This window comes from Danio rerio, chromosome 21 (assembly GCF_049306965.1).
Source record: "Danio rerio strain Tuebingen ecotype United States chromosome 21, GRCz12tu, whole genome shotgun sequence".
In the NCBI taxonomy this organism is placed as follows: domain Eukaryota; kingdom Metazoa; phylum Chordata; class Actinopteri; order Cypriniformes; family Danionidae; genus Danio; species Danio rerio.
Window position 1 is genome coordinate 45812501 of NC_133196.1, and position 23831 is coordinate 45836331.

Sequence of the window (23831 nt, forward strand, 5' to 3'; positions counted from 1 at the left end):
CAGGTAATAAGCCAGTAGTTAATGGTGTGAATTGTTACTTAAACTAAAGTGTTACTGAAATATTTGACCTGTTTGAGTGTTGATTCCGAGGTTGTGTGTGTGTGTGTCTGTAATTAACTGGCAGAGTCCTGACCAGTGCCACAAATGCCATTGAGCTTGAACGTCTTTAGGGAAAAGGGAAATCATTCTGCAGTCGGAGAGTTTCATGCCAGAGCGATGAGAGGTCAATACATGCTACAGGGCCGGTGGAGAGGGAAGACCAAAGGTGAAGAAGAGTAACACCCGTCCCTCTCAAAACAATCACAGTTACACCTTCAGCAGCAGTGTCTCTCATCTATCCATACATCCATACATACATCCTTCAGTTTATAAGATGGTGATTGTCTTCAGTCGTACTTCTTTGTAGTTTCTAACTGCACTCACACTTCCCTGAAAAAGAAAAACAGAGGGGGGTGAGTCAAATGAGAAACAAGTACTACTGTAGCATTACAGTTTATTTTTCTTTTTATAGAAGCCCCCCTCCCCAAATCATCATTAAAGGCTCAGTACACTCAAAAAAGGACATTTGCTGTTTCTATAACTGCTTCTATTCTATTCTATCTTTTTAAAAATAATTCACTTATATTTGTAGAAACTAATAAGTAAACTAAACTCCTTCATGTTGTCTTAACACAAATCAATTTGTGTGAAACCCAGCATTAAAGTGTAGGACATTTTGGACAATGCTAACGTTTGCCTGATACTGACAGACTTGCGTCCATCCCTGCAAATTGTCGACAAACACTATCACCATAATACAAGTAACATTCCCTAGAAAAACAAATTTATTGTACTTTATAGTGATTCAAAGGTACTGAGAAACTAATATAATGTTGTTAGGTGTCAGGAGATTTTGGAAAATGCTAATGTTAGCCTACTGCCCTGCTGAAAAATCCAGCTTAAACCAGCTTAGGCTGGTTGGCTGGTTTTAGCTGGTCAACCAGGCTGGTTTTAGAGGGGTTTCCAGCCATTTCCAGCCTGGTCTTAGCTGGTCAGGTTGGAAAATTACCAGCCAAATCCAGCTAAAACCAGCTTGACCATCCTGGTTTAAGCTGGAAATAGCTGGTTTTGGATATGCTCCCAGCCTGGCTTGGCTGGTCAAGCTGGTTTTAGCTGGTCATCTCCCAGCCTGACCAGCTAAGACAAGGCTGGAAATGGCTGGAAACCAGCCTGGAAATGGCCAAAACCCCTCTAAAACCAGCCTGGTCGACCGACTGGCCTAGGCTGGTTTAAGCTGTTTTTTTTCAGCAGGGTGCTAACATTAGAGCATCCGCTTCGTAAAACCAACACAATCAACGCAATTTGTAACTTTTTCATTTAGTGGCTAATTCGTATGAATATGTTCGATTTGTACGATTTGCTCATCCCCCAATGACGGTTCGGTTTAGGGGTGGGGTTAGGTGCCATGCCTCCTTTTTAAAATTGTACAATTTCGTACGAATTAGCCACTAAACTGGCAAAACTTAAGATACTTATGTTTTCTCGCGAGATCAGGCTGGTAAAACATGCTGGAAAAGTTGGCGGTTCATTGCGCTGTGGTGACCCCTGATAAATAAGGGGCTAAGCTTAAGGAATATTTGCATTACTCAAAACAATGTGTACAAATGAAACAGCAAAATGGATTACCTGAAAAAACTATCACTCACTCTTTAGGTGATCTCTCAAAAGCGTCAATGAACATATGAAATCCATTGATTAGGTTAACTAGGCCAGTTATCTTAATAAGATCAAGTCATTGGACAGCAGTAAGCAGTTCCATAGCCAATCGAAGAAGGCAAATCTTTAGGGAGCTAATTATATTGACCTGAAATATACAGAGATGGACAAAATTATTGGTAGCCTTCCATTGAAGAAAGAAAAACTACACTGGACACTGAAACAACATGGCTGTAGGGATTAATCCAACCCAGGTTCATTTTGAAAACGTATCGCTATATACATTTCTAGAGAGCGCCAAATACATCCCAAACGTTTTTTTTTTTTGTAGTTTTTGTTATCGTGAATCCACCAGAGGCCGCTGTGTACACTTTTTGAGATCTCAAATTTCTCTCGCAAGTGGCATTGCGCCTGCTGTGTTCGCGTAAATCCACCAGAGGCCGCTGTCGACTGACTGACTGAGTGAATTAATTAATGACCGACTGTCTTTTCCGCTTTCTGGAACCGTTCTTCACCAGACTTAAGACTAAGGAATGTTTTTAACCACAGCAGTTGGAACTGTAAATTTGCCGAATTGCTAAAAAGTTAACAGTATTGATGGTGGAAAACTGTACAAAGTCAAACCATTCTTTTGCAAACAGAAATAAAGTTATTATTATTAGCTTAAAAGGTGGGAGAGCATGATTGTATTGCATTACAATATGTGTTGTTGTTAAATCAAAAGTAACTCACAAACACTTGAAAATGAGATGATTTAATGACAATAATTCTCTATGGTTACAACTGAATTAGTTACAAATAACTGTATGAAATGATTAAAAATGAAATTATAAAAACATATGATGATAATTGTACCTAGCTTAAATGTAAAATAAAGTTGCCAGAGGTAAAAGCAGAGACAGGGGGAGGGACAGAGAGACAAACACTGCATCCCAAATCGCATACTTATGCACTATTCTACGTTATTTTGTAGTATAAATAGTGTAAGTAGTGTGTTCACACTGAAAACTCTAAAAATAATAAGTGCACTTTAATTACCCGGATGACGCACTCATTCAGCCGCTAAAATGAAGTGTGTAATGATGGACACTTCACGCACTCAACGATCGCAGGTTTGCTTACGTAGCGGAAGGGGCGGAGCTATCGGACGCACATGTTGAATAACTTTATTTATTTTGGATGGTGAAAGCAAAATTCTCCTACGAGAGTGATTATAGCGCCTCCCGATGGTGAATGCGGCAATACTCATGGCAGGTATTATTTGATAATTCGGTCGTTTATTTCACTGATTTGGCAACCGTCAAACGTCATCAGGGAAACGGTTTGAATTTCCGCTTAGTGAAAACAGATTAGTGTGGCATTTGGGACGACACTACACACATATACTATCCTGTTGAGTGTGTAAGTGCATAAGTACATAATGCATGAGTGTATAGTGTGCCATTTGGGACACAGCTAAAGAGAGTAAGTAGGCCTCAAAAAAAGCCTGATAGCAGTATAGTCAGAGAAGAAAGATGCCAGAGCAGTAGCAAGAGCAAAGTTTGTATCATGACCATGTGACCAAATCCCAAATACTGAGACATTCAAACTGACTAATCAACATGTGACCACATCGTAAAACCCCCAAAGTCCACACACCAGGCCCTGATCTTATCAGTATCTGTCTTCGGAGTCAGTATGGACCTTCTTTGGTGAAAAAAGAGAGGTTTGCAATAAAAACAAATGCATTTGATGGTTTTCCATCCTTAATACTCCTGGCTACATAATTTGTGATCTCTAGAAACGTATATAGGGGAAAGTTTTCCGAATGAGCCTATGTTGGATTGACGAAAATCAAATTATGGCTCAATAGAAGCATTGAAAAAGACAAACCAATGAAACTGCCTAGGAGAAAATTGTAGAGTAGCCTACCAACAATTTTGCCCATGTCTGTATATGTATTAAAATTATTTTCTGGTCAAACCTAAAGTAATGACTTTTCTGAAGCAAAATAATTAAATAAATAATAAATTCTTGGAAATAATGTGAAAATGTCCTTGGCTCTGTTAAACATCACTTGTGAAATACTTGGAAAAATAATTCAAATTTCACAATAGGGCTAATCAGTTTGAAATTACTCAATGACCTTATAGTTTATTTCTCAGTGGCTTAAGTGCATTTCTCAGATCAGAAATGCCATTTTCAAAACTGCTTGTTCAACCTCCACATCATCTAGCTACTTCATTTCATATAATCAGTTTCTCATTGTTTTGCACAAGTTCCGTTTGCTTTGGTACATTCATGCAATTGATTATGTACATTTGTCTGTGGCTTCCAACATTATCAGCTGCTAATATCCTATACATCAAAATGTGTTATATAGTTTTCTGTGCAACAGTATTTCCCCTCAAAATAGACAGTTGAAACCAGAAGTTTACATACACTGTATAAAAAGGCACATAACCATTTATAAAAGTCAGATCCCTGCTAAAAAATCCAGCTTAAACCAGCTTACACGGTTTTAGAGGGTTTTTGGCCATTCCCGGGCTGGTTTCCAGCCATTTCCAGTCTGGTCTTAGCTGGTCAGGCTGGAAAATGACCAGCTAAAACCAACTAAAACCAGCTTGACCAGCCTGCTTTAAGCTGGACACAGCTGATTTTGGCTGGGTTCCCAGTCTGGTTAGGCTGGTCAAGCTGGTTTAGGCTGGTCATCTCTGAGGCTGGAAATAGCTGGAATTCAGCCTGGAAATGGCCAAAACCCCTCTAAAACTAGCCTGGTCAACCAGCTAAATCCAGCCATCCAGCTTATGCTGGTTTAAGCGGGATTTTTCAGCAAGGATAACTTACTTTATAGTGATTTAAAGGTCCTGAGAAACTAAAATAATGTTGTTAGGTCTTTTAGGAGATTTTTTAAAAATGCTAACGTTAGCTTGATAGCACTAAAAGCCTCATGTTCCGCTCTGCAAATCGCAGACAAACGCGACAACATCAACATAATACACCACATAATGTTAACCAAAGAGACAACTTTATAGTATAGTTAGTGATTCAAAGGTTCTGAGAAACTAAAATAATGTTTTTAGGTTTTATAGATTTTGGAAAATGCTAATATTAGCCTGCACTGAAAGCTTATTCTTCCCGGCAAATCGCAGACAATATGACAACATCACCATACATCAAGTATCATTCACTAGAAAGATAACATTATAGTACTTTATAGTGATTTAAAGGTCCTGTGAAACTAATAGTATTTCTAGCTATTATAGTAGACTTATGAAAATGCTATCGTTAGTCTGATAGCACTAAACATCCAACATTGCAAATTGCAGACAAACACTACAACATCACCGTAATACATTAAGTAACATTCATTAGAAAGACACTTTATAGTGAATCAATGGAAACTAAAATAATGTTTTTAGCTTTTATAGGAGATTTGGGAAAATGCTAACATTAGCCTGATAGCGCTGAAATCCTTTTGTCTTTTCTTGTAAATCGTTGACAAACATGACAACATCACCCTAATACATCACATAACGTTTAGCAGAAAGACAACTTTATAGTATAGTTAGTGATTTACTGGTCCTGAGAAACTAAAATTATGTTTTTAGGTGTTTTTGCAAAATGCTAACGTTAGCCTTATAGCACTGAGTGAATCCATAATGAACTGATAAATTTGGGTCTTCAGGTCTCACGTTCAACATTTCTTGACACATCTTAGATGGGCAGTAATTGAATGATCATTACACCAAAGTTATGGCAAAGGCCCGCGTGAAGATGGGAAAATGGGGGATTTCAGGCAGCGTTGACATTTATTGCCTTTGATTTATGAGAGAAGCACTTCCTCTCGCGTCTGGCACTCCAGTGGGCAATAAAGCGAAGAGCTTATCACCTGCAGGTAGCTTCTCTAAAACTGCTGCATACATGTGCGTACACACACACACACATCCAACTCAGCCAATATGTGCTTCCTTAATGTCCAGACCTGAATGCAACTATTCATTGAAAAGCCACCAGCAGGTTAGTAGAACCCACTATGGTTTCTTTGTCAGGCACACACCAACATACTGAATGTGTGTGCGTATGAAAGAGGAGATATCTCATATTTTCCCTTTGTCCCAATGGCAGCTCTTTCAGAGAGGCTTTGAGGCCTTTATATATTTCATTCTCTTGTTCCTTGGGATTTGAAAAGAGAAAGGTGACACAAGGACAGGGAAAACCTGACCCGTGTTCAGTCCACGAAAGAAAAGGCCGAATTAATGCAAATGAACTTGTTGGAACGAATGTCTCTCACTTTTAGGACTTTTACGAAATAGACTGTTTAATATTACACGTGTAGGATATGCTGCAAACAATGACCCGGCTCTCGGAAACACTTCAATACTACTGCTGATTCATTTCTATTGAATAGAAACAGTTCATGTAGACGGTGTTAAATACATTTTAGCTGATATAGTTAACATTTTGAACTACTGAATATATTTGTAACACTTAATAATAAGTGAATGCACTATCAATCATTTATTATTCATTGATTTTCTTTTCGGCTTAGTCCCTTTATTATTCCGGAGTCGCCACAGCGGAATGAACCGCCAACTTATCCAGCACGTTTTATGCAGCGGATGCTCTTCCAGCCGCAACCCATCTCTGGGAAACATCCACACACACTCATTCACACTACGGACAATTTAGCCTACTCAATTCACCTGTACCAGATGTTTGGACTGTGGGGAAAACTAGAGCACCCGGAGGAAACCCACGCGAACGCAGGGAGAACATGCAAACTCCACACAGAAACGCCAACTGAGCCAGCCGAGGCTCGAACCAGCGACCTTTTTGATGTGAGGGAACAGCACTACCTCTCACATACTAGCCCCTTTCACACATACAGACCAAAGGTTGTATGTGTGAACAGGTCCTTTTTGGAAATACCGGTAAATTCGTTCTGGCTATTTTCCGAAAAGAGAAGTTGTAACATTACCGGCAATTTGCCGGAATGCTGCGCTGTGTGAACGCAGAAGGAAGATTGCGGTAATAAGCGCGTGCACGTCTAGAACGTGCTGACGTGAGACGTCTGCTTTAGCCAATCACAACAGTCAGACGCATTTACGTCCGCGCGGTTTGTGAGAATTAAAGCCTTTGAATATTTTTCCAGACACATTTAGCTGCTAGAAGTTAGTCAGATCACGTTTATATGTTCTTCTTAATGTCAACTGTGTAAATAATCATCGATGAGATGCTTATGATAAGCCGTTGTTTGTTTACCTTCAAGCTTTACGCACATATTATGAACATCTCGACATGCGAAAGTGATCCTGCGAAAGTTGTTCACAATATTGATCATCCACAGAGTTTGTAATTTAGTCAAATGTTTACAAACACAAGCGCAGCCGTTTAAAGCTCATTTGTGGTGAATGATGTCAGAATTTACCGGTATTTTGGAATGGATGTGTGAATGCTCTTTTCCGGCAAATTTCTGTATCGTCCTCGCCTGTGTGAACAGCGCTTTTTTGAATATACCGGTAAAGTCGTTCCGGAAATTTTCCAGATATTTACCGGTATCACTGTGTGAAAGGGGCTAATGTCTCACATTATTGTGGCTTTGAGGCTCCATGGGATTCTAATTACTGGCAATAGTTATTTAAAATTACACTTTATTACAATATATATTAAATTTAAATATATTATATTAACTATATAATATTAAATTACATCAAATAATTAAAAGGACAAATTCTGGGCCTTTTGACCGTGGGGCCCCTGGCTACTGGCATGAAATATACACAAATAAAAATAGACCCTTTAGAGTGTTCAAACCTGTGTTTGTCTTATAAATCCGATCAAAAACGACTATTTGATGACTTGATCTGCTGATATACGTTTGTCAACCCCAGGGGTTTAATAATTAATTTAAGTCCACATTAAAGGAAGTATTTATCAAGGACATAAATAGATGTAGCTAGATGTAGAACATCACAGATCAGTGGCATACAGACGGCTTTTCGCAATAATGAACACTTTGCTCAGGTGTTATGGATATACATAGATGCGTTTCAGCCATATAATGCGGCTGCTCGTGTTAACAAAGAGGGAACAGAACTTAGTCATTCAGCATGCTATTTGTGCATCATTTGATGACTTTGTTCATCAAAGCTTAAAGAGTCAAGTGACCATGTGACCTACAAAACAAATAGCTCTCTCTGCTCATTAACCACAACACACACACATCTGAGTTTTAGCCAACAACGAAAAGTGTAACATTTAAATATATATGACTTTGCAAGTTTAATATGGAAAACAAACTACTGAGGACACATCGGGTAAATCTTCAAAGGGAACAGTGTACTCCATAACCTCATTCACATCACCCTGATACATAGTTTTTTTATATTTTTAAAGGGCCATGAAACCCCCTCGTTTCAGCAGGGTGTATTCACACCTCTACTTTGGAAAAGGTCGGAAATTTGGGCGTGTCCAGCTTTGTTTAGGGGGGAGTGTCGGAGGAAGAAAAGAGGGATGGTGTAGGAGTGTCTATTTGGGCACGCGCAAGTTTCAGAGTCAAAATACACAAACACAGTGGACAAAGTGATGGCGTTTACATGGACATCTGTAGTCGAATTATTTGCCAAATGATTAAATGGTGGAATTTAACTGCAGTTTGGCTCTTTCATTCAGGGAATTCATTCATGCCCCTCACGACAAACGAAATATTTGATTCGAGGAACTGCTCTAAGCGTGTATTTTTCATGCAATGTTTGATACCGCACGGCGAATGAGAGAAAAAAAAACTCAGCATTTCCCGGAAACTTAGATGCACATGGTAGGTAGCGTCAGAAAGCTGCGCGTGTTATTCCGGTCACTAAATCTGGTGAAAACCCTACACGAGGTTAAAGTTTTGTTGTAGTGCTAACATGTTTACACTCAGTGTAATAGTTTGTTCGATACAAACAAACTTAATAAACAAAGAGCACTGGTCGCTCACTTACCAAATCTGTAGAGACAGGACAATCACCAGCAACTAGAGCCGCGTCTTTAATAAGAGAAGACTACAAGCGAATCCGGATCTCAGCGTTTGCAGATGAGAACAGCTCTCAGGTAAACAATAATCCTCCTTAGACACGTAAGTTATTGTTGTCGAGCGTCGCGTACACTGTTAATCCACACGTGACTCCAGCTGAGCTCTCACAGAGAGAAAATGAAAACAAAACTTAACTGCAGCAAACTATAAAAGCAAAACTTCACGCTTGTTTTGCCAACACAACGTGGCGTCTCTTTGTGTAAACACTGTGACAGTAATGAATATTAATGAAGTTGCACAATAGAGCACGCTGATTGGTTTGAACCAAGCCTTACTCATGCATTAATGCAGCACACTGTAAGACGTAATAAGACTCACTCTGGCACAGACGTCCAGTCTGCACGCTGGAATACACGCTATTATCTCATAGCCGTGACGCATCTTCAAAAATTTGTTTCAAACCGGAAGTAGGAATTTGCTTAAAATAACGCAAAAACAACCAATTTACACTTTTTAGTGAAATATAGGTGTCCTAATAGAGTTTTTAGCAGTGTGGGACACATATACGACTGTCAACAGCTCAAAAAATGTGTTTTGGTGTTTCGTGACCCTTTAACATTAAACTGAAAACATGATATAAAGTATTGCCTATTTTCATTTTAATATTAACAACTTTATAGACATCAAAAATGTTAAGGCATTGTGAAGCAATATTAATAAGACCACCATCTTCACGGTATGCATATTCATAACTAAATGGAGCCTATAACATAACATATTTCAATAAAACCCTACTGGAATAATCTAGCTTAAACCAGCCTAGGCTTGTTGGCTGGATTTAGCTGGTTGTCCAGCCTGGTTTTAGAGGGGGTTTGGCCATTCCCAGGCTGGTTTCCATTCATTTCCAGCCTGGTCTTAGTTGGTCAGGCTGGAAAATGACCAGCTAAATCCAGAAAAAAACAGCTTGACCAGCCTGGTTTCAGCTGGAAATAGCTGGTTTTGGCTGGGCTCCCAGCCTGACTAGACTGGTCAAGCTGATTTTCTCCAAGCCTGACCAGCTAAAACCACCCAACCTGCCTAGGCTGGTTTAAGCTAGATTATTCCAGTAGGGTTTTATTGAAATATATGAAACATACCATGTCTCTTATGCTAAATATCAGTTTTTATAATCAACAATGGACATTATAAAAGTATAACATACAATAAGTGTATACATTATAGGAAATAAAGGCAAACAATCAGTCAAATGTGCAGAATTGGTGTACGCCAGAGCTATTCAATTAGTTTGTCATGGGGGCCAGTTCATGAAAAGCATCCTGAATGAGGGGTCGGAGAGATATGACTTGCAATATGAGTGATGACAGAACAGCATATAAGAGCTCATATGCTGTATTTTTGCTTCTTAAGACACCTACATTGTATTTTTCTACATTAAAGTGTTAATATATTGTATTTTGAAACTACATGACATCACTGCATTGTACAGGGTTAGCCATTTATTTGGATACAACTTAATTAAATGGGAATGGTTGGTGATATTAACGTCGGATCGGGAACCTTGTGGGCCATTTAACTGGCCCAATCCACATTTCAGGAAACTGTTCATCTAGGAATGCTCGGACCTGACACCCATAATGTGGTGGTGCACCATCTTGCTGGAAAAACTCAGGGAGCGTGCCAGCTTCCGTGCATAAAGAGGGAAACACATCATGTAGCAATTTCATATATGCAGTGGCCTTGAGGTTTCCATTGATGAAGAATGGCCCTACTATCTTTGTTGTCTATGGTGTGAAGATACAAGATGTCCAGCACCTTAAATGAAGTGGTCATAAACTTGTAAATAACTCATAGAAGAATAAAGTTACATTAAAAACAACCACACCATTGACTTTCTTGTGAAATTCCCGGTAAGTTTGATGTGTCACATGTCTCTCTTCCAATTAAAAAAAAAACAAAAGTTGGATCCAAGATGGCCGACTTCAAAATGGCCACCATGGTCACCATCATCTTGAAAAGTTTGCCCCCTCACATATACTAATGTGCCACAAACAGGACGTTAATATCACCCACCATTCCCATTTTATTAAGGTGTATCCATATAAATGGCCTACCCTGTATAATAGTATAATGTTTATGGGCCAATGACCTAACCATATCTACATCTATATAGCATCTCAGATGCTTACCTGGATTCCATTGTGTCTTTGGTAAGATAGACAATCCAGTAGACCAGGTTGAAGGCTCCAAAGGACAGAGGGAAAAGGATGCGCGAGTACTTGTCAATAATACTAGTTCCTATCAGCATGTTGTTTGCAGGGACAGCGGAGCCTTGCTGGTGGAAATCAGATTGAGACGGCCTGGAGAACCTGTCAGTCGCGCTTCTTTGAGAGAGAGAGTTCATTCGTTTCTTCAGCACTCCTCCGGGGTCCAAAGGATTCTAGACACAGTCAGATTTGTGACATCAGAACAATGAAAGAGTAAGACGGCAGACTGGTTAAGGTTTTTTTAAATGTTGGGGTTATGAGTGTAAGGTACACAGGTGGTCTGTTTTGATCTTGAGTTTATTATCATTTAAAGGGAACCTATAATGCAAAAACAACTTTTATACAGGATTTAAAGACAGTTGTGTGATATAAGAGTCTGTGATATAACCAGCTTCTAATAGTAAACATTTGTTAATTATTATTCTTTTTTTTTTTTTAAATAATCACACTTGATAAAAACAGTCTGGAGAAACACTTTGATTGACATTCTGCTGTTGTACGTGTCATCAAAGAGGGGGAAAGCACCACCTTATTAGTGGCCATCTCTTCCTCATTAGCACAGGACATTAGTCTTGTTTTGAATCTGCCACTATGCTGACACAGGCATTGGTACCTCCCCCTCTTTTGTAAAGAGCACAATCTCATTTGAATTTAAAGTGACAATCACCAAAACGCCACAATTAGGATCAAAGCTGAAAAGGGCAGTTTCAAAGAGTTATAAAACATTATGTGTGGAGTATTTTGGGCTGAAACTTCACACATACACACTCTAAAGACATCAGAGGCTTATTTTATAGCTTGTAAAAAGGGGCATAATGGGTCCCCTTTAAATCTATTATGTCTCTTCAGCAAGACTTGGAGTAAATAATTTTATTTATTTATTTTTTCAATCTTGTTTGAAGCATCAGTTGATTAGACTTTTAAATTAATGACAACGATGTCGAATTAAAAATATAGTTGATATAAAGGGAACAATTAAAGGCAAAATTATCAGCCTCATATATAACAATTATTTAATTATTGATATGCTTACTATTATCTTACTATTATTATTATTAATAATAATAATGATAATAATATTTCCCAGAGATGGGTTGCGGCTGGAAGGGCATCAGCTGCGTAAAAATGTGCTGGATAAGTTGGCGGTTCATTCCGCTGTAATAACTTAGTAACAACATTTTTGTAGAGTATTTCCTATAATATTTTCTTCGGGAGAAAGTCTTTTTTAATTTAGTTTGCCTGGAGTAAAAGTTTTCTTTCTTTACTTTTTTATTTGTATTTTTATGGTCAATAATAATAGCTCTTTTAAATTATATGTATATATATATATATATATATATATATATATATATATATATATATATATATATATATATATATATATATATATATATACACACATATATATATATATATATATATATATATATATATATATATATATATATATATATATATACACTGTAAAAAGTGCTACACCCACAAAGTAGATTTTACATACTTAAATTAAGTATAATCTAGTTTATTTTATTAGTTTAATACAAAAAAGTATGACTATGCTTTCTCCTTACCTAAAATATATATTTTTTTATGTAACAGTATATTTTGATCAAATTGAATGCAATTTATTTGAGTAGTTATTTGCAAACTGATGTTGTGTACAATAAATGTGTTAAAATTGAGTTGACTCAGACAATTTATTAGAGCAGCTTTCGATGTGGCAGGCTTGTTCATCAAACGTAATTTTAATAATTCGGCATTATCCATTTTTCACTGGCGGGCATTTTGTAGGCTGATGCAGCGTCTTTCTCTGTCGCCACGAGCTGTTTGCTGCAGGATCTCATTAACACGGTAAGTTTTAAAAACAAATTCTGAATGATTGGTGATGTAAAGCCACATGAAAACCGGTGATTCTGATAGGCAGGCGAGGTTCGTTCTGCAAATTGTACAGAAACATTAGTTAGCCCGCACCGCATGTCGAGCTAAAATGTCTGAAGTGTTGGTCACATAAGCCGCAGTCTGTTCGCGCCAATCTCATTAGCACGGTAAGTTTTATATTAAACCGAATGATTGGTGATGTAAAGTCACGCACAACCACGGACTTCGCTAGGCAGGCGAGGGTAATTGTGCAAACTGTACAGTAACATCAACTAACGTTAATGTTAACCCGTTCACATGGCAAGCTCAGATGGCTAAACAGTTGCGTGTTCATAAGAAACGGTCGGATCTCATGGTAGGCTATGCGTCCGTACAAGATATCTACGGTAACGTTAAGGTAAAAGGTATAAACAAAAAATGCGAATGTTACTTAAGTGCTACCGTATGCTACTTTATGTTATTACAAACTAACAATTAAAAAGGGATCGTATTAGTAGGATCGAATGCGAAAGTTTAATTAACAAAGTGTTGTTGTCATGACTACAGAACAGATTACGGGCTAAGTTATGCCGTGGATTGGTTCGTTAGCTAGCTCACCAGACCTGTTAGCGTTTGCTAACATCATCGCAACTCTTGCTACATTGAGGATGGATAATTTAGTAAATACAGATATGTATGTTGTATGCGTTCAGGGTGCCTTTATATCATCAGAGATCCTGTTAGTATACTGTAGCATTACTTCAGTAAATTTATCAAATTTCTCGATTTCATTTAAATTCTGCACAGTAAATGAATTAGAGATTTTTGGTTGAAATCCTTTAAAACTATTTCTACAGTATTACTGCAATAACCCCATTATTTGCCAGTAATGTTTACAGAAACATTTTGACTTTATTCTAACATACTCTTTCTTGGTATTTAGATACTCAAGTGCATTACCTGGGGTCTGCGATCTTCACAAACAGGTGAGACAAAATTTAGAATAGATACAATTACAGCTATAACAATTTTCAGGTAAGTAAAACATATTGTGAAATATCACAATCAAGAGTCTGGGCTCTATAGACTTACATTTAATCATTTTTAATATGTTTTTATGTGTACCAATTACCTGAAGGCATATCATCTGCTGTCTGTGTCCTGCCCACAACAAAGTAAAAAAAAAAGAACCAAATAGGGCAGTTTCTAATTATCAATCTTTTTCTAAAGGCTGACTGATAATTCTTGCTCACTGAACTGTCATTTGCCACTAAGATTTGCTCAATGTTTCTGTAATAAAAAGGATTTTACATGTGGTTACTAAAATCCTTCATGTAGTTAATTATACTCCACAATTAATAACTACCAAGCTTTTAAAGTGCATCATAAAAATGTGGTTTAAATTTTAAGGAAAAAATAAATTAATTAAATGTGGCTTCAGCAGCAAAGGACTACACTAATGCCTGCATGCAGGGAATTCATACAGAGACCCGAAATGGAGGTGATAGTGGGGGGAAAAAATGGGTGGAAGAAAAAAAAACTGGGTGATAGGAAAATATATATTTTTGAGTTTTTGCGTTCCCTTGAAAAGATGTTTTGCGAGGAAATGCAAAGTTGTTTTGTGATCCCTCGCAAAACTGTTGTTTGACAAACCCTTCCCGTTTACTTCATACATTTCCACCCTCCCATTTTTGCGGTGATTCTCCTGTATATTACTATTCTATCCCACTATCATCCTATCATATCAAGTAGTTTCCTGTATTTCCCCCACATTTTTAATATTGAAAGCACGTTTAAATGAATATAAAAATGTCTGCATTCACTTTCTTTCCATTAATACTGTGTGTCAATCATTGCCCTTCCTGTGTAATCTCTGAATCAGTGAATGCATGTATAAGCACTGACAGATCAGCTTTTATACATGCCATTTAAAGAGGAGTTAAAGTGCAGGACACTTTGGGATTTGGGTGTGTGTAAACAGACAAATACACTTAATAATATGTAAATGTATTCCTCCTGTATGTTTTATTTTAAACACAACTTATTCTCCTAAATAAGTACAAACAGTTACTAAAGTAATCGAATGCTTTCATTCTGAATCTGTGCATTCTTACAGTGACACATGTTAACAAAGAAAACAAAATCAGAGATTTTGGAAGGACAACGAACAACGCACCACTTTAATGGAAAGAAAGTGAAGGCAGATTTTTTTATATTAATTTAAACATGCTTTCAAGATTAAAATATGGGAGAAATATGAGAAATACGTAGTGATAGAATGATATTGGAATAGAAATACAAAAGTACAAAATAGTAGTGCTAAAATACAGAAGAATCCAGCTTGGCAAAAACGGGAGGATTGACATGTATGAAGTAAATAGGAAGTGTTTGTGAAACAACATTTTTAGGAGAGATCGCAAAACATCTTTTCGAGGGAACAGAAAAACTTTTCTATAATTGAAAAAGATTCTATAATTGACAGGCAACCGTAATTTAATACATATTACACTGAAAAAGAAAAAAAAAATCACAGGTTTCATTAGAATTTGATGTTGTTAAAAGCAAGTGTAATAATGTATACACAACAAAGTATGTAGCTTTTTTAACATAAGTTTGCATGTTGCTTTACTATGTTTGGATTATTAATATTGGCATAACCTTGAGGGATACTTAACACTTGTAAACAAAGGGGAGTGTCCTGAAAATACTGAAAATAATTTTCTTTCTTATTTATAATCTGTAGGCAAGGATAAAATGAGTTGGCCATGCAAAAGGTGCAGTGATCACTTACCTACCAGAAGTGACATTTTGAAACATTATAGACTGCATCATGGAACCTTTGGTCATAGTCATTCATTACCATGCATTTACTTGGAATGTCCATGTTTTTTCAAAACTTGGAGTGGTTTGCATTCGCATTTGTCTCGATGCCATCTGGAAAGTCAGACACAAAGACCTGAGATTGTCCTGTCCTTTACATGCCTGGTGTGTAGGACACAAGGGTTTACAACAGAAAGAGAATATTTTGCACATGTTGTTCATCACCTTAAAAGTAATGTGACAGTTGAATGTGTGTTTCAAGGGTGTGATTTCCAAACCAATATTTATGGAACGTTTAAAGCACACAAACACAGGAAGCACACTCCTCATACTCAAAGCGATTTTAAAGAAACTGTTCTTTTTGAAAAGCCAAACCAGACACCAACTTTTGAATTAGATAACACTGGAGCCACCCAGGATGAAAATATAGATGAATGTAGTGGAGAAGGAACCAGCTCATGTGCACATTTTGTGCAAAAGGATGACAGGTACTTAATTGTGGACCATATAGCTTCTTTCCTGCTTAAATTGGAAAGTGTGCATAATGTCTCAAACAGGTGTATTGATGAGTTGGTAGATGAACTGCAGTTTGTGTCATCAGCATCCATGCCAATTATCAGAGAAATTGTTGAATCACACTTGGAGAAAAACAACTGTGTCATTGACAGCACAGTTGTAACCTCTTTATTTGAGGAATTAAATGAATCCAACCCCATAAGCATGGCTTTTGATAAGGATGGGCCACTGTCATCAGCTTTCAAAAGGAGACGGCACTTTCTAAAAACATTTAACGTTGTAGAGCCAGTTGAATATGTTCTTGATCCAATTAAAAAGAAGAGTTTTCAGTATGTTCCAATCCTTCAATCATTGAAACAAATTTTAAACAACAATGATATCAGAGAACAGTTTCTGAGAGATTATGGAAACACAAGTATTCCTGCACAGTACAGATCATTCCGTGATGGTGCCTTTTATAGAGAGAGTGATTTTTATTCTGAAGAGCAGAGAATCTGCATATTCCTTTATGTAGATGATTTTGAGGTATGCAATCCCTTAGGAACATCTCGAAGGAAACACAAGATAACAGCCGTGTACTGGATCTTGGGAAATAACCCATCGTGTTATCGCTCCACACTAACTTCAGTGTATCTAGCACTTTTGTGCAAAGCTAATGATATTAAGACATTTGGATATGCAGAGGTACTCAAGCCACTCCTTGATGACATAGCTGTACTGGAACAAGATGGAATTTTGATTCCAGTCATAGGGAAAACTGTCAAAGGGTCCATCTACTGTGTAGTTGCTGACAATCTTGGTGCACATTCACTTGCTGGCCTTGTAGAAAGTTTTTCAGGAACATACATTTGCAGGTTCTGTCTAGGAGAGCATGCTGACTTTCAAGAAAAGGAAGTGAGATCAGGTGCTTTTAACATTCGAACAAAGGAGGATTATTCTCTTCATGTCAAAACACTACAAGAGGACCCTGCATTACCACACACTTTTGGTGTGAAAAGGCCCTGCCCACTGTCAGAGAAGCTAAGCCATTTTCACATGGTTGAGGGGTATCCTCCTGATATTTTGCATGACCTTTTTGAGGGGATTGTTCCCATGGAATTAGCACTGTGCTTTAGTGATTTTATAGCCAAAGGATACATCACTCTTGATGAGCTTAACAACACAATCAAATCATTTCCCTACAAGTGGGGAGATAAGACAGACAGTCCACAGCCCATTCCCATTGCCTTCTCCACTCGAAAAAGTATCGGAGGTAATGCCCACGAAAACTGGACCCTCATCAGGCTGCTCCCACTAATGATAGGTCACAGGATACCTTTGAATGATCCTGCATGGGATGTAATTATGTGTCTGAAAGAGATAGTTGAACTTGTGGTAGCTCCAACTCAAAGTGAAGCAAGTATATCATATCTTGATACAAAGATTTCTGAGCATCGACTCAGATTACTTGCTGCATTTCCTCAGGTTAAGTTGATCCCTAAACACCACTTTCTGGAACATTATCCAATGCTCATTAAAGTGTTTGGACCGGTCATTGGATTTTGGACTATGCGATTTGAGGGAAAACATCGTTACTTCAAACAAATTGTGAGGCATACAGGGAATTTCAGGAATGTTCTGTTTTCCCTCGCAAACAAGCATCAGTTGATGATTGCATACCACCTGCATGCAACTACAACCGTTCCCACTTTCAGTACTGCCAGAGTATCCCAGGTGCCTATAGCTGTTCTGCATACAAATGTACACAATGCAATAAGAAGAGTGTCGCCGGGTCAGACTAATGTACATCTTTCTAACACGGTTACAATTTATGGAACTACATACTCTAAAGGCATGATTTTGGCCTATGGATCTACTGCTGGACTTCCAGACTTTATTGAAGTTCTTCAGATAGTAGTTCTGAGAGAAAAAGTCCATTTTATTGCTAGAGTATTAATTTCCTGGTATGATGAGCACGTTCGAGGATTTGAGCTGGAGAGCACAGAGCAAGTAGTTTTTGTAGAACAGAAGGATCTCACTGATGTCTGCCCGCTTTCAGACTACAAGATTGCAGTAAGGCGAATGGTGATGCTGAAGCGCCATATTTGTCTGGAATAGATACACATTTCATAAACTGTACCATTTGGTGTAGTTCAAGTGATGGGACGTATGTTTTTCAAGATTTTCACGCACATACAACAAAGAACGGTTGCTAAACAATGCCAGACTGAATGTAAAAATAACTAATATGCTGTTTTGTCTTGTTTTCAAGGCAACATTAGATCATCAAAATGGAGGCAGCTGTAAAGTTCCGTGTAATCCTGGACCATGAGATAAAGAAACTTTGTGTTCCTGAAATGCCACGTACAGTAAAAGAGTTGGAAGCAACCATAAAACAGACGTTTGAGATCTACGTGGACATAAGCCTTCAATACAAAGATCAAGATTTTGATGACTTCGTTACTTTAAGTTCAACTGATGACCTGAAGGATAGGGACACACTAAAGGTAGTGTATGTCCCACCTGTCATTTTGCTAACAAAAGAGATTCCTGACCTTCAAACAGAAGATTGCTTTGTATCCAGAGCAGTGTCAGAAAATCACTTTGCGTGTCTACCATCCACATCAAGTGGCTCCATCTCTGCAGAATCAGATGACACCATACTACTCAGTCCCTGTAGCTCTGAAATGCACAAACCATGGCCAACAGAGTTTCCTATTCCAAAGTTTTCGTATAACACAGAGTTAGCGCTTCAGTATGGCAATGAGAACTTTCTCAGAGATGGTTCTCTTTTGTACAAAGAGAAGTCTTATCCTGGTATAAAGTCCAACATCCTGGAGTGTTTGGCAGAGCTCATATTTTCATACACTCCATACCCAAATGATGCACATCGATGTGCAGTAGCAGAGGCTCTCATAAAAAGGCATCCATGTTTGAAGGAGCCAGGCTCTTTCAATGGTCTCTATGGATGGCAGCAGAGCCTAAAGTATAAAGTAGGAAATTACCGAAGCAAACTTCGAATGCATGGGATTCCAGAAGTCTTGGTGAACTCTGTAAAGCGCAAATCTTCTGAAAACAAACAACCAGCAAAAAACATCAAAAAAGCTCGGAAAGCTGAGTTAAACTACCTGCCCCCTCATCCACCTGGGCAAACGGATGATTCCCTTGAGAGTAAGAGACTAGAGTTGACTTCTGAGAACAAGAAAAAGAATAACGACAGAGTTATAAATGAGTTGATGTCAAGTACCTTCAGTTTGAGAAGACAGGAGATTGTTGGTCAAGCCCCAGGTGTCACAGATCTTCTAGAGAGATGGCCCGCCCTCTTTAAACCTTCACAGGTAGGGTAAACTTAGCAAAGCCAACTAGCTAAAATCATTGTGTGTGTGTGTGTGTGTGTGTGTGTGTGCGTGCGCACATGCGCGCACATGCTTGCGTATGTTATCTACTTGTGTGTCTTAATAAATACACTGTAGTACGTACTTTCAGTATCTTCATGAATTATTAATTGTTCCCTTCATTATACTTTACAAACTTCATGATGGTATGGTAAATGGCCTGTAGTTGTGAAGTGCTTTTCTAGGATGGAAAAGTAAATCTAGTTTAGCTAAAAAAAATATCTAGTATACATAGCTGTACAGTAGCTGTAAAATATGCTTCTTTCACTCGAATTCTATCACTGAAAAGTTTTAAAGAAAGTTTTTAATTTGCCTATAAGAAGCTGTTTGAGGTTCATTGTCTTACAAAACAATACAACCGTACATTAGCTAAATCTTATCTTAACAGATCCTACACTTTTTAAGTAATAAAATCAACCGGATATACAAAATCTACAGTAGTCAACATTTCAAGTTCAATGAAAATTGACAAAGTTGTGCTAGGACAAGAATAATGTATAGTTTTATGTTTTAGGATAATTTTGATAAAAGCTTTTGATGCCTTTAAAATGTTGATTGCAGGACAAGAACGCTCATAATATTTACATTTGAGTGCTGATCAACTAAAAAAAATTTAACTCTGACAATTTTAAGAAAGATGAGGGGTGTGGAAGGAAGAGAGAGGAGGGCGGGAGAGGAAAGTAGGATATGGAAGGAGTGCAGAGGAGAATAGTACAGAAGGAGAAACAAGTAAACTGTACAAAAAGCTATAGACTTGACTGAAAACTGAATTTTATTCTTAAAAAATAAATGCATATTAAATATGTTCCTTAACTGCTTGACAGTCTATCTTTTTGATTTGATAGGTAAAAAGCACATTTGCATATACAACTCATGTTGTTTAAATCACAGTAAAAACATCATATTTGGTTTGTAATTAAGATGATCTACGTCTGTTTGCAGATCTGTGAAGAGTTCTTGAGAATCAATGGCATATCACTTGAGTCAACGTTTATGTCACAGCTGGACAGACATACCCCAAGGATGTTGTCACTTTTCAATGAAAAGGGAGGAGCAGTTGGTCAAAGAATAAAGGTTGAAATGATGAAACTCATCCAGGTAAGAGGGAAAAAAGGAACTTGTGTTTTCATCCAAATGTATTTTCTATTATGTACTTAATCATCAATATGAGAAAGAAGGTGGTGTATACAGTATGTGTTTGCAGCATATGTTAAAATAAACTGAGTGAGTTATTAAAGTCTAACTCATTGTGAGCACATTCATACTACCCATGAACTAATCAGTGGAAATGTATGTTTGAACATTCAGTGAAGTTACACTTTCTCTGTGTACTTCAGGTCTGTTGGTCTGTCTGTAATGGATATGCTGTCTGAATATATTTGTAAATGAATGAGTGATGCAATTCCCTGGTCTCCCTTTTTCATGATTGTATCTTGCTCCTAAACATTATTTTTTTGCTTATAAATAGTCAATTTAAACATATTTAAGAAAACTTTTAAGGTGAGAAATAGACTGTTCTTACTTGATTCATATTGTTAAATACAGCCTACTTGGAAAGATACATCTCAATTTTGTAATCTGTTCCACTTCACTTTAAATAAACAACATGCACCTATATTTTTCTTAATGATATGCTTGTGATTGTGAGATCTTGTAGTATAGTATTGTATAGTAGGATATTTGACAAGAATTGAATGATTAGTTTAAATACAGAGTGAATGTGGTTACAGATGTGGTTTGTGTTGTCATCCAGCTGTGAATTTTGATCATATTTTACTTTTTGACAGGATCCATCTGCCTCTGTAGACAAAAGGAGAGAAGTGGTTCTGAGATGCCTGGTAGAGTATATGGGAGAGAGACAAGAAGATCTCATCAGTGTCTACCATGTATGTCTTGGCCTTAAATCTACTTTTCAAATTTTTTTTTCTGTTTGTATTGATATTGTGTTGATATGGGGTAATTGCTTTTGCTCTTGAAGGATGGGTCACCTAAAACTAAATATTCTGTCATCATTTACTCACAATAACTTCAAATTTTTATGAGTTTCTTTCTTCTGTCAAACACAAAATAAATCATTTTGAAAAAAAGCTGAAAACCTTTAACCATTGACTTCCATAATAGGAAAAACAAATACTATAGAAGTCAATGGTTACAGGTTTTCAACTTTCTTGAATATGTTGTTTTGACTTAAACTAAAATAACTCATGGTGGTTTGAAACCACTTGAGGGTGAGTAATTTTACATTTTTGGGTGAACTATCTCTTTAATGTGATGATCAAAGTAGTACAGGAAAGGAATATATATATATATATATATATATATTATTGTAATGTAAGCTTTGAACCAGAAAAATGCAACACACTTGCTAGATCATGATAGCATTGAAATTTCCTTGGTCTGCATTATTTTGGTCTCATGCTGTAGTCACAGAGCCCGCGGAGTATCCACCTTTATGAACAAAGTACAATGTATAATTTTTGTCTGATTTTTGTTCTGTGTGTCTGCTAAATTCATCTCATTACCTGTCTGACCAAACTGACCAAATAATTTTTTGTCTCCACCAATAGAGCTGTGAGGAAACAGAGGTCCATGCTGAGCTTGGCAGCTGTCCACTGAAGATTTACATGTGCCATCAGCCCGACACGATTGGCATCATCATAGAAGGACAGCCCGTGGTCAGAGGTTTGCCAAACCTGGCAAAAGCATGCTGCCTACTTTTTGGACTGACATATGCCATTGACCTGAAGTATCCATCTAAACTGATGTATACGTTTGAGATTTACCAGAGGCTGTTTGTGGGATTGGACCCCATGCGTCCTAAGTCATCACCCAAGTATGCAAAACTTCTCACCAAATTATCTTAGATAGAATTCTTCGTGGATATGGCATTTTCTGCCATAATTTGAAAAAAAAGTTTACCAAATACCAAGTGAAACGTACTGTAATCAGAAAATCTGTTAATATTTGTTCAGGGTGATAAAAATATTCGTTTTAAGAATTTATTTTTTTATCTCAATACCCAGGTAACTCTGGCAATATAATTTTCTAATTTCCATTGTTATTTTCCTCTGTGTTTATTCTTCAGTGCCTTAAATTCATGTGGACTTTGGATCGTGTTCTTTGTCAGTCATTACCTCACGAGGTATATACTGTACACAGCAGTGTTTTGGCACAATTTGGGAGTTCTTAAAAAATCATAGTAGTTCAAATTATAGAAATACTCTATTCGTTTTTGACATTGTCAACGTTCCAGTGTGATAAAAGGTCATAGGCAATTTGGATATTTGACTTGACTGTTAAGAACAAGTTGAAAATGTATGCATACCAAAGTGTTTTTGTGTGAATTTGAAGCCACATTTATGACCCTTTTTGGCAGTCACTGTTAAAGATTACAATGGTTGACTTTCAATAAATGTTATGGTCTTCAATCCAACTTCTCATTTTTTCTTATTCAATAAAACTTGTAATTCTTATTGAGAGGAGAGTATGTTAATCTGTTGTTAGTTCTGTTCACTGTATAGTGCTTATAATACAGAAAGTATTATTTGTTTGAGGTTATAGCCAGAACTCAATTTAAATAAGTTAATTTATCAAATGATTAGGTTAATTTTACTAAAAACATATATTTTTTAAAACCTAATTAAAATGAGTACAGGTTACATATTGCAAACTATAAATAAGTTACCTGTATCAAAAAAAGTATGTTTATCTAACTGAGTAATTTTAGAATTATAAGTTAGCTCAACTTGATTTTGTTGCATTTGTTTTAAGTAATATTATAGAGTTTATTTTACTTAAAAAGGTCTTGAAGTTGTATCAACTTAAAACATCCGATGCAACCACTTGCCTCACTTTTTATAAGTTAAATCAAGGTAACACTTTTTACAGTGTATACACACATATATATATATATACACATATATAGTTGAAGTCCAAATTATTAGCCGCCCTTTTAATTTTTTTGCTTTTTTAAATATTTCCTAAATTATGTTTAACAGAGCAAGGAAATTTATATATATATATATATATATATATATATATATATATATATATATATATATATATATATATATATATATATATATATATATATATATATATAATTTTGCTAATAATTCTGACTTCAACTGTATATACCTTTTTACATCTAAACAAACCATTTTATATACAGTTGAAGTAAACATTATTAGCCCTCCAGTGAGTTTTCTTTTTGAAATATTACCCAAATTATGTTTTTCCACAGTATTTCCTTTGTCTTTTTTTTTAAGTCTTAATTGTTTCACTTTTTTAAAAAAAAATTTAAAACCA

The 23831-nt window shown here is 36.8% G+C and overlaps 3 protein-coding genes across 6 annotated transcripts in view; 2 read left to right on the forward strand and 1 right to left on the reverse strand.

Annotated features, from left to right (window-relative positions):
- Positions 1-23831, forward strand: part of sh3pxd2b (SH3 and PX domains 2B) — an 897647-nt gene that overhangs the window by 187227 nt on the left and 686589 nt on the right. The gene's annotated exons all lie outside the window — the stretch shown is intronic.
- The window catches only part of gabra6b (gamma-aminobutyric acid type A receptor subunit alpha6b), a 53621-nt gene that overhangs the window by 1350 nt on the left and 28440 nt on the right, over positions 1-23831 (reverse strand). For both annotated transcript variants that reach the window (XM_002667357.8, XM_073935509.1), the window contains 2 exons: positions 10879-11129; positions 1-429 (listed from right to left, as the gene is read on the reverse strand). The exon at positions 1-429 is cut by the window's left edge. In XM_002667357.8, the coding sequence (XP_002667403.3) occupies positions 420-429; positions 10879-11129 (261 nt within the window). In that variant the 3' untranslated portion in view covers positions 1-419. The remainder of the gene's footprint in view (positions 430-10878; positions 11130-23831) is intronic.
- LOC101885296 (uncharacterized) lies at positions 12729-22951 on the forward strand. Of its 2 annotated transcripts, none has more exons than XM_009297210.5 (6): positions 12729-12807; positions 13757-13799; positions 18401-19466; positions 20466-20621; positions 21311-21409; positions 22091-22951. In XM_009297210.5, the coding sequence occupies exons 3-6, from the start codon at positions 18420-18422 to the stop codon at positions 22385-22387; spliced, it is 1599 nt and encodes a 532-aa protein (XP_009295485.2). In that variant the 5' UTR covers positions 12729-12807; positions 13757-13799; positions 18401-18419; the 3' UTR covers positions 22388-22951. The 2 variants fall into 2 exon arrangements, with proteins under 2 accessions (XP_009295485.2, XP_009295486.2); XM_009297211.5 differs by lacking the exon at positions 12729-12807 and adding an exon at positions 12912-13001.

Excerpts from the sequence above, each read along its gene's own strand:
- LOC101885296 (XM_009297210.5), top strand. The coding sequence starts at position 18,420 with ATGGAGGCAGCTGTAAAGTTCCGTGTAATCCTGGACCATGAGATAAAG. Across the intron at positions 20,622-21,310 it reads AAATGATGAAACTCATCCAG|GATCCATCTGCCTCTGTAGA; the intron begins GTAAGAGGGAAA and ends ACTTTTTGACAG. Across the intron at positions 21,410-22,090 it reads ATCTCATCAGTGTCTACCAT|AGCTGTGAGGAAACAGAGGT; the intron begins GTATGTCTTGGC and ends CTCCACCAATAG.